The 17334-nt window shown below is 37.8% G+C and overlaps 1 protein-coding gene across 5 annotated transcripts; it reads left to right on the top strand.

Annotated features, from left to right (window-relative positions):
• Nucleotides 1–526: 526 nt before the first annotated feature.
• On the top strand, nucleotides 527–17083 carry LOC104244717 (protein BTR1-like). Of its 5 annotated transcripts, XM_070170795.1 has the most exons (10): nucleotides 702–791; nucleotides 2777–3382; nucleotides 3663–3829; nucleotides 3908–4008; nucleotides 9775–9968; nucleotides 10694–10770; nucleotides 16283–16378; nucleotides 16443–16504; nucleotides 16597–16687; nucleotides 16791–17083. In XM_070170795.1, the coding sequence occupies exons 3-9, from the start codon at nucleotides 3761–3763 to the stop codon at nucleotides 16682–16684; spliced, it is 687 nt and encodes a 228-aa protein (XP_070026896.1). In that variant the 5' UTR covers nucleotides 702–791; nucleotides 2777–3382; nucleotides 3663–3760; the 3' UTR covers nucleotides 16685–16687; nucleotides 16791–17083. The 5 variants fall into 5 exon arrangements, with proteins under 5 accessions (XP_070026892.1, XP_070026894.1, XP_070026893.1 ...); XM_070170791.1 differs by lacking the exon at nucleotides 2777–3382 and having other exon boundaries at nucleotides 527–791; nucleotides 3642–3829; XM_070170793.1 differs by lacking the exon at nucleotides 2777–3382 and having other exon boundaries at nucleotides 529–791.
• Nucleotides 17084–17334: the final 251 nt, after the last annotated feature.

Here is a 17334-nt window from a genome sequence, read left to right as displayed (position 1 = left end):
TTCTTCTATTTTATTTTTTAAAACTATTTTTATGCATAGTTTTTTGATAAATTTAATATTTAAACAATTGAAGGTATTTTAGTAAACTTATCAGTTACAGTACATTACGATAAAGTCAAATCAAACAACAAAATATTATTTGATAATAACAAACAATACAATCTATCCAAACATTATATTCATAAAACGATACGATACAATACGATATAATATAATACAATACATTATAAAGCGATAGGGAACAATAATCCAAATAAAGTGTAAGATAGACGAAAGAGTAAAAAAAAGGAAAAGAAGGCACATAAGTTTCCTCTTTTGAAGAAGCCTTCATCCTATTTGTTTCGGTCGCTATCCATTTCCTTCTCTTCTGAATTAGAACCCCATAGTTTAATATTTTGTTATTAAATAATTGAGAATATTTTAATAAATTTATTAGTACTAATGAATACGATACAGTCAAATCAAATAACAAAATATTATTTAATAATAATAAATAATACAATGTATCCAATAGTAAAAAAAGGATAGAGTGTAAGATAGACGAAAGAGTAAAAAAAGGAAAAGAAGGCACAGACGTTTTTCAGTCGCTGTCCATTTCCTCCTCTTCTGAATTAGAACCCCCCCCCCCCCCCACACTTCTTCAGCTTCTGATGCGAATGCTTTAACTCGCTTCTCTATTCACGCAGAAACACTGATAATGGCAACGGAAGGGACAGAATCTAACTACAATTCCTCTACTGAAGGTCTTCAGGACCAATCTTCGCCTCGCCAATCGCTGCCTCCTCATTCAGGTAATCATCTCTGTTTTTATTCTCTCTTTTTTTTTGCGCATATTTTTAACAACTGGATGCTTCAGATCTGCTATCTTTTGTTGTTCCGTATTTGAATTTTATGATAATGCCGTTTTACATTGTTGATCCGACGTTCTATACGACAGTGTGAAAATCAGTATGTGAGCAGGTTTTTTAGCTTATATGTGTGATTTTAAAACCTAAGGATGAATTTTGGTGGTTTTTGGGATAGTTCATGACCTAATGTTTGGTTCCAAATATGCGAATTACGTCTCAAAAAAAGATGTAAATTACGTCTCTAGATATACTTATAAAAAAACTAATATCTAGCCGTTTTGATCCCTTGGAACAACTCAATGAATTTAGTAGATCGTTTTAGGAGGCCCCAGTGACTATCGATCGAACCTATCCAATTTTTACACTGTGATGGTTGGCTGTTCATGGCCTAGCTGTATCTACCAACTACTGTCTTTTTTCGGGATCAATATCAGCAATTCATGATAAACAACAAGACTATAGCATGTCGCGAGAAAAGCACACTGAAAGGTTAGCTGGACCTTTTGGTGTAACGAAAACGCTTAGCAGGTTCAAGAACACTTCTTTTGGCTCAAAGTGGCTCAATATGTTCAACTCATTGTGGAGAGATGCATTGTTTGTCACAAATCCAAGAGCCATCACCAATCGGGCATGTGTGCACATCTATTAATCCTTGGAATGATGTTAGCATGGATTTGTACTGGTGGGCTCCTTGGAACAAAAAGAATTAATAATGCTAGTTAGCTGTCGATTTTCTAAATTAGCACTCTTGAGTCGATGTAATACCATTCACAATGCCTCTTATTTTCTTATCATTCTTCCAAGGAGGCGGACAAACTTCATGAAGTTGTAAAGATAACAACTTTAGGTTGTGACTTAAAATATACAAGTCACTTTTTGAAGACTACGTTCGGTAACCATTGACAAACATGGTTAAGAAGAGTATCAGAAAATGAGACTTAGTTCTACCACATTTTGAATTTGCTCAGAACATGAAGAAGCTTTGTTTTTGAGTTGGAGAATTGCAAGTGTGCGCCTAGGGACTCTTTGTGGCTGTACCTTAGGAACGAGGCATTCTGTCCAAGCACAATTCAGAACTAAAGCCTCGATTTAAAGGGCCTTTTAGAGTGCTCAATTTTTTTGTAGCAACACTACAAGCTGGAGCGCCAAGGAGTATACGGTGTCTCATCACTTTGGATGTCGAACATCTCTTACCCTAACATGTATATAATTAAATCCAAATTTGAGGCAAAATCCTCTCCATTCCATCGAGGGGAGATTGATGCGGGAGCGAGTAGGCAAGTTTATATTTGCTCTAAGTCAAGTCTAAGCTCCAATAACATTAGGTCACTTTAGGGCTTTATTACAATATCTAAAGCTTTTACAGGCATTATAAGACTGCCCAATGTTAGTTGACCTAAAAAAAATCATGATTACTGTCATGGGCAGCTTTCCAGCCATGCTCCATGACCCCTTGGACGCGCCCCATGTCGTCCTAGCAAGCCTCCCAACGCCTAGCGCCATGGACGGCGCCGTGGTCTTGGCTGCCACAAGTGACAAGCGCGCATGTGCCTCTGTTTCCCCACCGATAGCCCTCGCTAGCGCCTAGCCGCAAGCAGATGCCAACAACGCCGTGCGCGCACACCGTGATGCCAAAGACAAGGTTGCTGACAACGAACCTGTTTCTACCTTGTAGAAAACTAAGTCCTTTTCATTGTAAATATAGAGTAGTTTTATTTCATGTACTTCCATTATGTTCCTCTAGCTTAGTTAGGTCAAGTCTTGTAACTTTGGTTTATTTTTTTTAAGCACTATTAGGGGGGATCAACGATCAAACTTTCTAGCAAGCAAATAATTCTCGCTTTTCTGTAATAGCTTTCATTAATACAATCAAGCTTTCTTTCATTCTCAATTCTCATTTATGTTCTCTCAATTGCTCTTGACATTAGTTTTCCCATACGGCTCTGACAATCTCGTCCAGCATACGGAGGGGACCTGGGGACCTGAGTTGGCGGATAGTAACTGCACTGATATCAGTTGCTTAGCCTTACGTCGCCCTTCCAAGGAATCTCAGGAACGTGCCGCGTAACATTACTCATGTTTGGGCTAACAAAGTATGATTATTACCATCTATCAACTGGACTATAAGGGTGATGACGCTCCATATATGTGCAAAAGCATTACTTAGCTGATTACTCATAGTTTGAAAGCAATAAATGCATGATTTTTGCAATATTTGCTTTAGACTAGAAAATTTAAAGTTTCTTTCTCCATTTAAGTTTTTGTTTGTGTTGAGTTACCTTTTTCTGTTATTGCGTTTTCGCTTTCCTTGGTTAAAGTGGGCGCTTTAATTGCACTTTAAGCCCAACAGAACTTTATGCTTTTCCCACTTTGTATAGTTGACAATATTATCCTGTATTGCATCGATTTTGGTACTTTCCCTTGCTTTTTATTTGGCTGATTTAGGAAGATGGGAAATGAGGTGCCAGATTTTGTTTTCATTACTAAGGATTTATATTTGAAAAGCTGCTTGATGTCATGAGACAGACACATAGGTATAGCACTTTGTTTAATACCTTTGCGATTTCACGAGCATCATGTTTGCTTGTTATCTTTTTAATTTGTTTGTTCAAAATCATGATTTTAATTTTGATTAGTAGCCTGTGTTGTCACTATATCTTCTGCTCACTAACTTACAATATCAAATTTAGGGCTACTTTATTTCGTGTTGTCTCTTATTTCCTTCTCACTCTGATGTTCCATACCACGAGGAGGAGAAAACTTATATCAAGTTTCTTCTATCAAATACTGAAGCCGGTTTAATTATTGGAAAAGGTGGCTCAACAATCACCGAGTTTCAGTCCCGTTCTGGGGCAAGAGTTCAGTTGTCACGCAACTTTGAGTTTTTCCCTGGTACGTCAGATAGGGTTATAATGGTATCTGGGCTTGTGGATAATATACTCAAGGCAGTTGAACTTATTCTTGGTAAATTGATAGATGAGGTAATAAGCTATCTTGAATCCCATTCTCCGTTCATTTATCGACATAGTGATTGAAATACTGTCTCTTTCTTGAGTCAGTTTTATGCTGAAGATGGTGATGACGTGCGGTCAAAAGTTAGACTAGTTGTGCCCAACAGCTCTTGTGGTGGAATTATTGGGAAGGGAGGAGCCACTATAAAGTATGAGTTCTTACTAGATTCGTATCTCATAAGCATTTGCATTTTGCGTATTGCTCTTAGAAACACACCTGAGTTTCATGTTCTTATCTTAATTGAAATACTTTTTGCTGTAATTTTCACTCGTGATGCTTATCATCATGATGCTTATCAAAATAAATTATTATTATTATTATTATTATTATTATTATTATTATCATCATCATCATCATCGTGATGTACCTAAATGACATAATGTATTGAAATACTTTTTGCTGTAATTTTCACTCACTTTTATTTTATTTGGAATAATGATGATATGAATTTGTCTTAATGATAGAAGCGAGGATTCATATAGCCGACACCAACTTGTTTGAGGCGTAGTAGTAGTTGTTCTTCTCAGAGTTTATGGCAAAAATTGCATGTTGCCATGTGCTGGAGTGATTCTCTTGAAATGAAAGTGTTCATTTGTCTTTGGTTTCTGATTGGCACAATGATTAATTGCTTGAGTCCATGCATCCATTGAATAATGAATAGCAACTTATTACCCCTTGATATAATATCACACATGCAAATAGAAGCTTTGCTTCAATGCATGTTCAAGCGACTAAGTTCCTTCTTCCAATATGAATCGTTAAACTTCTTTTTTCTATATTTGTTTTCTAGATTAAGTCTCCATAGCTAAATTCTCTGGGTTAATATTACGATATCCTGTCCTAGACCATGATTGCCCTCAATGTGACATTTGGGAGTAGTATGGGAATAGTTTCTAGAAGTTGAGCTTTTGCTATTTTACCCTATTAGGTTCTCTTTCTATCTGTTTCATCAATTTCCTATACAATTCAACAAAGTCCTATGAACACAGATTAACTGATCAACCAAAAAGGGGGAAAGAGTGTGGGGGGATGCTATATGGATGCAAACCGCAGCTTTAACCTTACTTAGGCATTAATGGATATGGTTATTTTTGTCACTTGTGATTGAAGATAAATTGGGGATAAAGGCGGGGACAGGAAGTTGTACAAACTAGCGAAGGTGAGGGAGCGGAAGGCCCGAGATCTGGACCAAGTGAGATGCATAAAAGATTAGGAGGGAAGAGTTTTATTGGAGGGCGCACAGATTAGGCAGAGATGACAGTCTTACTTTCATAGGCTCTTGAATGAAGATGGAGGTAGGGGCATTGTGCTGGGGGAGTTGGAGCACTCGGAGCGGCGACGAGATTTTGGGTACTGTAGACGTATACGAGTGGGGGAGGTTGTAGGGGCTATGCGCAGGATGAGTAGGGGTAGAGCGACGGGGCCGGACGAGATCCCAGTGGAATTCTGGAAGAGCGTGGGTAAGGAGGGCTTGGAATGACTTGCTGGGTTGTTTAACGTCATTTTTAGGACAAAGAAAATGCCCGAAGAATGGAGACAGAGTACGATGATCTCGCTATACAAGAATAAGAGGGATGTCCAAAACTGCAACAACTATAGGGGTATCAAGTTGTTAAGCCATACGATGAAAGTGTGGGAGAGGGTGATTGAAGGGAGGTTGAGGAGGTGTGTGTCCATTTTCGAGAACCAGTTTGGTTTCATGCCGGGACGGTCGACCACTGAGGCCATTCATATTGTGAGGAGATTGGTGGAGCAGTTTGGGGCGGTGAAGAAGGATTTGCACATGGTGTTCATTGACCTGGAGAAGGCCTATGACAGAGTCCCCAGAGAGGTTTTATGGAATGTTTGAAGGCTAGAGGAGTGCTTGTAGCGTATATTAGAGTGATTCAGGACATGTATGATGGAGCTAAGACACGAGTTAGGACAGCAGGTGTGGAGACTCTGATTACTTTCCGGTTGAGATGGGGTTGCATCAGGGATCAACACTTAGCCCGTTTTTGTTTTCCCTGGCGTTGGATTCTTTGACACGTCACATTCAGGGGGAGGTGCCTTGGTGCTTGCTATTTGCGGATGACATAGTCCTGATTGATGAGGCGTGAGGTGGCGTTAACGAGAGGCTGGAGGTCTGGAGACATACCCTGGAGTCTAATGGTTTCAGGTTGAGCAGGAGCAAGACAGAATACTTGGAGTGCAAGTTCAGTGGTGTTACCCAGGAGGCGGACGGGGATGTGAAACTCGATACACAAGTCATTGTCAGGAGAGAGAGTTTCAAGTATCTGGGATCTATAATTCAGGAGGATGGGGAGATAGATGAGGATGTCACACACCGTATCGGAGCAGGGTGGATGAAGTGGAGGCTCGCTTCCGGTGTCTTGTGTGATAAGAATGTGCCGTTGAGACTTAAGGGTAAGCTCTACAAGGTAGTTGTTAGACCGACTATGTTGTATGGGGCAGAGTGTTGGCCAGTCAAAACCTCTCATGTCCAGTAGATGAGGGTAGCGGAAATGAGGATGTTGAGATGGATGTGTGGGCATACTAGGTTGGATAGAATTAGGAATGAAGTTGTTCGAGACAAGGTGAGAGTGGCCCCTGTGGAGGCAAAGATTTGTGAGGCAAGGTTGAGGTGGTTCGGACATGTTAAGAGGAGAAGCGCAGATGCCCCTGTCATGAGATGTGAGGGGTTGGCCTTTGGAGGTGTGAGGAAGGGTAGAGGTAGGCCAAAGAAGTCTTGGGGAGAGGTGATCAGGCGGGACATGGCGCTACTTGAGCTAACCGAGGACATGACTCTAGATAGAAGGGTGTGGAGGTTGAAGATTAGGGTAGAAGGTTAGTAGGTAGTCGTGCATCTCCCTTTATCTTCTCTAGCTCGATAGTATTAGCGCTAGTTCGGTGCCCTTTTTTTCCTTAGTTTTCTATATTCGCATGTCTCGTTTCGTTGTTACTTGCCATTGGTAATCCCGTAGTTTGCTAGCTGTACTTCATTCATATTCTCGTCTGCTGCCTTGGAATTAGTTTTCTGAATATGTTATCTTGCTGCTACTTGTTATCAGTACCCCTTTTATATTACCTGTTGCTATCCCCGATTTAGTTTTTTAATTATTGTTTTGCTATTACTTGCTACCAGGGCTTCTCTCACCTTCTGTAGCCGAGGATCTATCGGAAACAGTCTCTCTGCCCTTCCAGGGTAGGGGTAAGGCTGCGTACTTCCTACCCTCCCCAGACCCCACTTGTGGGATCACACTGGGTTGTTATTGTTTGTTTGTGATTGAAGATAAATGTGATCAGTAAATTCAGTCACCTTCTCTTACCTATCCGGAAAAAAATATATTCAGTCACCTTCTCTTGTATTAAGCTAAAAGGGGGATTGTAGTCCATGTAGACAGACTGTTTAGGGTGCTGTAGGAAAAGATTTCTTGTTGCATAGTTATTAAGGATTAAAGTATACGTTCTATCATTTTCTTAAGTGATTATTTTTTGTTACAAACAAAAATATGTTTTAGACTTGGGACTATTTTGCTGACCCCAACTTGCTTGGGATTGTGGCATAGTTGTTGTTGTATTCAGGACTTTCACTTTGTGTGTGTGTACATATATGTCTTTCAGCAAAAACTGTAGTTTTGCTGCTGGATTCCAATTTGTGATTCTATTAAGAATGCAATTGGTTTTAGCCATTGGAAAAGTCTTTCTTCTACATAGATGGGTTAGGCTTGCATCCAAACAGATGATGTGCATTTTATTTGATCGGTGTTAGTTTCCTGGTTAATACAAATTTTTGTGTGTATTTTCTGGTAAACCATCACAGATACACCCTGCTGATATTTTGATGACGTTATATAGCCTCTATGTTACTTATTAAGAAGAATATAGCCTATATGATTGCTTTCTATTTCTAAGATAACTGTGAAAATTTTCTTTGATAGCAGATAAGATTATCAAAGAACACGTGATACTTAATATTTGGAAATAGAATAATGTAGAAACAACACCTTTTCAGAAGACATAACAAAAACCATTTCTATAGGAAGGTGGGGATTTTTATGGTCTTCCAAAGGTCGAGAGATTTCTGTCAGCATGAGTTTTAGCTGAAGAGTAAAACTATGATATGGTGCCTTTTTCATTCTGGCACAGGTGAGAAGATTGTGCCGTTCTGCTTTACTAGTGGAAGAAAAGTCCATGCCTCTGAGTTAAAAAGAACAAAAAAGAAAAGATTTTTGTTGTTATCTGGGGTGAAAGTGGTAGAGTAGGAGAGGAAGTAAAAAGAGGAGTGAGGAGTTTGTTTTTCTTTAAAACTTTTAGAAAGTAAAACGTGGAGTAGTAATTGAGAGATATTAAGAATGGAGCCGATCCATCAACTCCTTTATTGGCCTAAAAGAAAGATTTGAGCATATTTGTCTTTTTTCTACTTAATACCTGCTAGTTCTGGTGGCAGTTTTAGAGTTATAACTAATTCTCATTGCTCATCGTGTGGTAGGTATGAGGAGCCCAAAGGCAAAGAAGAGTCCACCTGCGATTCCATATAGGGTTAATGGCGAGGAAAATCCAAATCTCGTGTTCTCATTGTATATATGCTTGCTTTGGGGGGGGGGTCATGCTTTTGTGTCATTTATTGGAGACAAAACGCTCATCTTTACTTAAGTCCAAAGTTAGAAATGGCATTGATATGGTAAACAGGTAAAGTAGGGAGATCCAGAGTCACTACAAACGCAACAACATTAACTAACCCAGTATAATACCACACGTGGGGCCTGGGGAAGGTAGTGTGTACACAAACCCGACCCCTACCTTTGTGAAGGTAGAGAGGCTGTTTCTAGTAGACCGTCGGCTCAAGAAAAACATCGTCACAACATTATTGAAAAGAAATACAATGAAACTATGAAAAAGAAGCAGTAACAACAACAACAAGGTAATAAGATAACCAAGACGAAAGAAACAACTGGTAATAGAAATCTAAGTATAAGAAAGTACGAGAAGAATATGTGACACCAAAGGTATGAGAAAGGGATACGTTCGACTACCTACTAGCCTTCTACGCTAGTTATTGACCTCCACGCCCTCCTATCAAGAGGCATGTCCTCGGTAAGTTGCAAATGTGCCATGTCCTACCTAATCTCTTCTTCCCAATACTTCTTAGGCCTACCTCTCCCTCTCCTCAGACCCACCATGACCAGCGTCTCACGCCTTTTCACTGGAGAGTCACTACAAGCGCAAAAAAATAAAATTCGAAAAGTCCTAACAAAAAATTGAAGGAATTCTGGACAACCAGGAACCTGCTAGATTTTTTTAAAAAAAAAAACAGGATCAATTAGAATTAGGCGGGCTTTTGACTTTGAACGAAGCACATAGTCTAATTTGAAAAGCTCATCTGCTTACAGCATTTAACCCTTTTTTGTCTTTTCTTTTCTCAATTGAAATGGAGTTGAATTAAGTGGAGTGGATATAGGTGATCCAATAATCGCCTCAACTATTTTGGAGTTTAGTCATACTTGATTGATATGCCTTATTTCCTCCATGAAAGCTAGTGCTTTTTCTTCAGAGGTTGCTCAGAACATGAAAAGTTAAGATAAGAATAGCTGTCACATATAAATCAGGTGCAAATCTGCAAGTATAAGGCCATGCGTTATTCAAAAGCTAATGTTTCTATTGCGTAGGTCCCTGTCCCCTACACAGATGACGAACCAAAGACATAATGGGGCAACTAGAAAGGTTAGGACAAAGATCATTGCCCATCAGTAGATCACGGGAATATAATTATTGATAAAGTTTTTTATGACAGGATGAAGGTTCATATGAACTGTCTATCTTGCAGTTAAATATACCAGCGGAGTTCTTTAACAAGTTGTTAGTTTCTAGCTTTTGGTAATATTGGCTGTAAAGAAATCATTGGTTTTGATTGTAGATGCTTTTTATATTACAGATCATTTATTGAAGACTCACGGGCTGGCATAAAAATATCTCCTCAGGATAACAATTTTCCAGGACTGCATGATAGGTTAGTAATAGTGACTGGAACTCTTGGGGAGCAGATGCGAGCTATTGAATTGATTCTATATAAGTTGGCAGAAGACCGTCATTATATACAATCTATCATTGCTCCATTTCCATATGCAGGTATGCGTCAATTATAACTAATTAGGAAATCTTCCACTATAGAGATTAAAAAAAACTAATTAGGAATACTTCCACTTAAGTGATTGTCAGCATGGATAAGGATAAGATCTGCTCTTATGTCTTTATCATTTCTTTTTTGAATGACTACCCTGAGATCTTAGACTTAAGCTTAGTTCTCCTAGGGATAAGCAGTTCTTGTTCTTGCTTAATAACCAAATGTGGCAATCTGGTGGTGTCCGAGAGGATTTCAGGTTAAATAGAATGGATGCATGGATAAGGGAACAACGCTTGTTTCTTCTTCGTAGGGCTTTCTAAGATAATGATGATCCAGCCTCTTAAATGATGTTTTCCCTAGCTCTACCAGGTGTATTGTTCAGGAAATTACTGTAGTAGACTAGTGGTTGACTTGGTGCAGCATTATGCAAATGGTTTTTGATTTCATATGGTCATCTAGTGACTAAATCCTTGCTTATTACTTTACATTCTAAAAATATTAAGTGGTTATTGGATTGAAGTATTCAAAATTTGAGAAATTCAATCTGTCTTAATTCTCAGTATCTGATTTCAGAATCTATACTGAGAATCTATTCTCAGGGTAAGGCTGCGTACAATAGACCCTTGTGGTCCGGCCCTTCCCCGGACCCCGCGCATAGCGGGAGCTTAGTGCACCGGACTGCCTTTTTTTTTTTCTTGATTTCAGAATCTAAAATCTTCCTTTTCCTTAGCAGTTTACGTGGGAATGAACTATGGACCACCAAATGGAATTGGAGGGAGATTTACAAATAACAGATATCAGAACAAGGTCTATTCCCCATTCCATTAGGACTTTTTTATGCAATTCTGCTTTCACCAAAAAGTCAGCTACCTTTCTTCTGTCAGCTTTATATCTTATTCTGTTTCTAATTGTGGTTCTACTATTCTTAGGGATGGCAATGGGGCGGGTGCGGGGTGGGGCAGGTTTACTCTTATGCGGGTGCGGGGTGGGGCGGGTTAAAACAATTTTTAAAATTTTTAAAGCGGGGCGGCGCGAGTTGCGGGTTCAATGCGGGTTCAATGCGGGACAACTTTGAATTTTATCTTTTTTTTGAAACAAAGCAATTATTTCAACTACAATTTCACATTCTTCTTCACTAGCACGAATACTATTTTGATTTATAATTAACCAGTGGTTATTTACAAGTTATTAGTAACATGTAAGACTTTTTAGTTTAATTTGTTTGAATTTTAAGATTTGTTATTTAACCTCTATTAATTCTGATTCAGCCAGCTCAACTTACAATCTTATAACATTATAACTTATAAGGATGCTATATATAAGTGAATTCCATTTCTTTATAGTGGAGGTATGTATTTGCTGGTTCTTCGAAAGCATTTGGCTATTTATAATGGAATTTTATCTCAATGTTTCTTAGTTACATGATTGTTGTCACACCTCCTTTTTGCGCGCCCGCCCCGAAGGGTTGAATGCGCGAGGGAGTTTTTCCAATTTAAGTGACAATATTCGAAATGAGATTATTTATTTAATTCAGAGTCGCCACTTGGGAAAGGTTTGGCTTTTGGTGTCCCAAGTCACCGGTTTATCTTGAATCCCAAATCGAGGAAAATATTCGACTTTCCAAATGAAGTCTGCGAACCAGAAATTCTAAGTAAGGAATTCTGTTGACCCGAGGGAAGGTGTTAGGCACCCTCGAATCCCGTGGTTCTAGCACGGTCGCTTAAATTGTTATAATGGCTAGATATCTGATTTATTACATGTTATTACTTATGTGCTTTCATTAAGTTTAAAACCGCTTTTATTATTATTTATTTTTTATGGAATTGCAACATTGTAAAAATGCATTTCGAACCATGTCACAATCAATGCGCCCATGGTTGTTAATACATTCCGACTCCGTTGAGATTTGGATTTGGGTCACATAAATGCGCACCCGAATTTAAGAAGGTAAGATTATTAAAATGCACGCCTGAAGCAATTATCGTATTATTATTTCTGGGTAAGGCCGTGGAATTTTGCTAAACGGCTCATCCCGAAGTCTAAGTAATTTTAATTAAACATTTATCGAGGGCCCCGCAATTTGTGCGTTTTATTTGGCGAGGCTCATCTCATTTATTTTTATCAGGATAATCCTAAAGTGCCTACATTTTCTATTAAAATTGTCTCTACAAAAATGAAAGAGAAAAGGTCTTAATTTATTTACATGCTTGAGTTGTTATAGTTGAGTTTCGAATATGATTCGTAAATTCTGAAAAAATGATACAAGGAAGGCAGTCCGTTGCCAATACGGGCACAGGCTCACGTATTACTACCTAATTATATTATACTAGGCATGTTCTCAGTTTGTCAAATTAAAAAAAAACTTGGCAATCTAATTTTAATCCTAAAACAATTACATGCTGGAATTAACCAATATTATTTAACTAAACAATTTTCTTACAAGTTCCGAAATGGTCTATTCGTTTGATTTTTAACTTAGACGGAGTTACTACACCATTTATTTATTTACTTGGCAATCTAATTTTAATCCTAAAACAATTACATGCTGGAATTAACCAATATTATTTAACTAAACAATTTTCTTACAAGTTCCGAAATGGTCAATTCGTTTGATTTTTAACTTAGACGGAGTTACTACACCATTTATTTATTTTTAAGCAATATATAGATAGTTCATCCGTTAAGCTATCGTTGGATGTTCCACTATATATACATTAAATAGCTACATGATTCCGATTTTTGTAAGCTAAATAATTTATATATACAAATAAAATTAAGAATATAATTCAAAATAAATTTAGAACTTCAATTCTTCATTTTTCGTATTCATGCTTCCTGTTTCAGTTTACAATAATCAGCGTGTCAGTTGTGTACCTGATATTGGAAGCAAAAGAAAAGTGAGAGATCAGCAGAAATTCAGTAGCATACAACAACAGCAATCCCAGCAACTAGTAACAACCAGCGACGAGAAACTTAGTGACAGATTTTAAAATCAAGACAAAATCCGGAAACAACAACAACCAACGGACAGAAGCAAAGGGAAACTTTTCAGATTTTTGAAAGACTAGTTAGTGTTTAACCCTTAATTTCTCAATCCGTATCTCAGAATATTTGGACTATATATCAGGTGTATATTCTTCTTCTTTTGAATTTCCAGAATGTTTTTCTTTTTGTTTTTCTAAAGTCTTAGTATTTTTTTTCCGGAGCTTTCTCTCTTAAATTTTTTTTTCTCCTTTTTTTTTTCTCTCTATCTCTGTCTGTCTCCTTTTTTTTCTCTATTTCTGTCTGTCTCCCCAAAATCTGATTTCAAGACTTCTACTTATATCCCATAACCCATAAATCTTTTAATCAATTAAAATCAACCCATTTTCTCTACCAAACCCATTATCTTCCCACTCATCCCCATTACAATAAATAAACATATCACACCACCCCATTATATTTTGTCCCCCATGCTTAACATAAATAAATACAAGATTCCCCCACTAAATTTTGTCTTGTCCCCCCTTTATATTAAACAACTATATCACAACCCACCCCATTTCATTTTGTCCCCCATGCTTCATATAAACAATTACAAAATGTACAATTCCTAAACTACCCCTCCGACCCTATTGCAAATTACTATTTTACCCCCGAAAGTACTATAAATTACCAAACTACCCATCAGCTATAACACATCAATTAATCATAACTCAACCAAAATATAGTCAAGATGACCAACTTCTCAACAATCTTCAACAACAATTTACATGAACATGATGAACAACACAAACTCCAAATTAATGGAAATAAATCAACCATATCGGGAACCAATCCTGGTTAATTTAGACCATTAATGGATGAACAAAGAGACAATAATACAAACAACAATATGCATGATTCAAATTGAACTTAACAAATCACAAACAATCATAATCTCACATTAAATCACTGAATTTACACATGAACTTCAAACAAAGATGAACATGGATTAAATCTATTTTTAGCAACAAACATGACGGATTCTAACGATTCAAACAACATTAATATTTTCTGGAAAAATTCATAACAACATGAAACAAATTGAAGAAATAATTAATTAAATTTCAATTTGAATCTAACAAACATTAAACCAACAAATATTCACTTAAACAACAATACAAACATGAAATAAACATGAAAAACAATTAATTAATCTTTCATTTGAAATCTGAAAAATTAATTTAACAAACAACACATGAACATGAACTAAAAATTAATTCAAACGCTAAACAAAACAAACATTTGCCGATTTTAGATTCGAAAATATCAAAACAAAATACAGACAAAAAATAAAACTCAAAAACTACTAACCGGATCGAAACGACGAACAACGACCAAACAAACAACGAACTTGACGAGCCTCGACCAAAGCTCGAACCAACGACGACGAACACGAGCAGACGACGACGAACATGAACCTACGAAGCAATATCGGCAGTTGGCGCGACAGAAGTGAAGCAGCAAAAGCATCCATGGACGACGATGTTTCAGTACAGACCCATATGAGAGGTCGACGGACAACGGAGACGCGACAGCTGGGGACGACTGGACGTCGAACAGCTGCTCGTCGAGGAGGAAGGCTATGGCGGACAGCAGTAGCTCGGGGGACTGCCGGACTGGTTTGGGTGGTGTCCGCGTGGGTTCGACGGGCAGTTGCAGCAGCTCGGAACGGAGGAACTGGAGGATGAAGTAACAGCCGAAGAAGATGAAACAGTAGCTCGGAGCGGAGGAGCTGGAGGATGAAGCGAAAGCTCGTCGAACTCAGGCTCGATGAAGACGATGAGGGTGAGGTAGCAGCTGTTCGAGCTGTCCGTCGACATGGTGGAGCTGGGTATTTCAAGGACTGTGGTCGTTTGGAGATGGAGCAGATGCAGAAGTCGACGTGGAAATAGCTGCCATGGAAGCGAGTGGTCGACGAGGGCCATGGATGTCGAGCTCGAGCTCGAGCTTGACGAATGACGAAGAGGATGAAGTGACGACGCAGACGAACTGTTTGTTAGTGGCGTTTGGACGTGAGGGAGTGGGGTCAAGGGCAGCCATTGATGCTAGGGAGGGGAGCTTGAGGAAGAAGAAGGAGAATAAGGGGGGGGGATGGTTTAGGCATTTTTAGGGTTTTCTTCCCTTTTTTTTTGTTTTGTGTTGCTTGTAAGATAATAGGGGTGTTGGGTTATGGACTGGGTCGACCCAGTTCGAAATGGACTGGGTCGTAGGGAAGATTGGGCTGAAATCGAAGAAGAGGCCCAATTCCGACTTTCTTTATATTTTCGCTCTCTTTTCTTCTTTTATTTTTCTAAAAACTAAATTATAAAAATACTTAACTTATTATTAAGAATTAAATTAAGTTATAAAAGCGCAAATTAACTCCCAATAACAATTAACGCGCAATTAAGTAATAATTAAGCGTAAAATTGTATATTTGGACATTAAATGCTAAAAATGCAAAAGATGCCTATTTTTTGTAATTTTTAATTTTTGTAAAACAAATTTAATTACTAACAATTGTAGAATTAAATCCTACACACAAAATGCGACATATTTTTGTATTTTTTTTATTAATTTAGCAAATAAACACGCACAGACAAATACAAATAATTATTCAAAATATCACAAAATATCACAAAATTGCACACCAAAGAAAAATCATTTTATTTTTGAATTTTTTGGGAGTAATTCTCATATAGGGCAAAAATCACGTGCTTACAATTGTCAAGTCTTTTTTGGTGAAAGAAAAAATTTATTCATCATCACCAGGAAAAAAACTTACAAAACCAGAACAAAATCGTTAGCTAACTCCCAGGTAGTAGCTACAAGAATCTCTAAATCTATTTTTCTAATTTATTCTCTAAACCTACATGTACAAGTTCCGTATCCATCCTATTTCTTTTCTACTGTGTCTGCTGTGCATTCTCATTTCAAACCTACAGTGACATATTCACCAAAATGATATTTCATAAGTCAAGATATCCTATTATTAATAGGAAATGATAGTAACCCATTTATTTTGGAATCAGCGTAATACTCTCTAAGTTTTATGTTTATATGATTCTATTAAACTCTCCATTTTATAAAATAATAAAATGTCAAACTAGTTTGTTTTAGAAAAAAAATTAAAGAAAAAAGAAAGTGGGGCGGGGCGGGTCCAAAACTGAAAAAATAACTATGCGGGGCGTGGCATGTTGAAATTTTTGTGGGTTTTGCCAAACCCGCCCCGCCCTATTGCCATCCCTAACTATTCTTTTGTTTTTAGCTCTATCAAGTTTCTTTTCTCGTGTTGATGCTTTTCATGGTGTTGCAGGAAGACAGGGACAATTCTGTGACTATTGGTGTTGCAGATGAGCATGTAGGGTTGGTGCTTGGGCAGAATGGAAGGAATATAATGGAGATCAGTCAGGTGTGTAAAGGAGTTGCAATTGCTCCCTGCTTGTATATATGCTAAGTCTGTGCTTCCCTTGCAGCTTAGTGGGGCCAGAATAAAGATTTCAGATAGGGGTGATTTCGTGTCCGGTACTTCTGACCGGTATGACATCCTCATATTTTTTTGTTTCACTTGACAGGTTGAGCTATACAGAGAGTATAAACATTTTAAACAAAACTTTTCACGTTTTGCAGGAAGGTGACTATTGCTGGATCCCAAAGAGCGATCCGCACGGCTGAGTCCATGATATTTCGGAAAGTAGCATCCGTTTCTGAGAGATGACAGGTTGGACTTATATTTCTAATAGTTTTTGTTGAGTTCTTCGAAATGGATAGCTTCAATATCATATCCATGTGGTGATTTTGTAACTCTGTTGACATTGTTACAGGGGTGAGTTTTGTGAAATGCTGATCCACGGGAGGAGAGCATGTTTTGTTGAAAGAGAGTAGCACATGAATATTTAGTGGACTGATGATTTTTCCGAAGCAAAGCTTGTGGGGATAAATTCTCACAGATTTGATTCAGTTGACTGAAAAGATGACCATTCTATACAGCTGTAACGTTTCATAGCTTCTAACAATCAGTTAGGTACATTTGTTTATTCCTTATATCTCGTGAAGGGTAATGCATCATCAATATGAGCATCTACAGTGGCTTGCATCGTTTAAGTTTGGGGTAAAAGATAGCAAAATTATAGAAATTTCTTTATTCTAAATTCATTTTTTCGTCCTTCAATTCATTTCTCTGGCTAATGTATATTTCACGTTGGCTTTACTCCATGGTTACAATACATTATTCTTACTTTTATTTGGTGTCAAATTTCAGTATAGGGTAATCGTTGTCCATAGATAGTTTATTCAAAGTCATCGAAACACCAACAATAGTTTATTCAGAGTTATCGAAAGCCGAAACCAGAATAGGAGACTATTGGT

This window comes from Nicotiana sylvestris, chromosome 3, assembly GCF_000393655.2.
Source record: "Nicotiana sylvestris chromosome 3, ASM39365v2, whole genome shotgun sequence".
In the NCBI taxonomy this organism is placed as follows: Eukaryota; Viridiplantae; Streptophyta; class Magnoliopsida; order Solanales; family Solanaceae; genus Nicotiana; species Nicotiana sylvestris.
The sequence above is the reverse complement of the archived record's forward strand: the minus strand, read 5'-3'. Positions and strand labels throughout refer to the sequence as shown.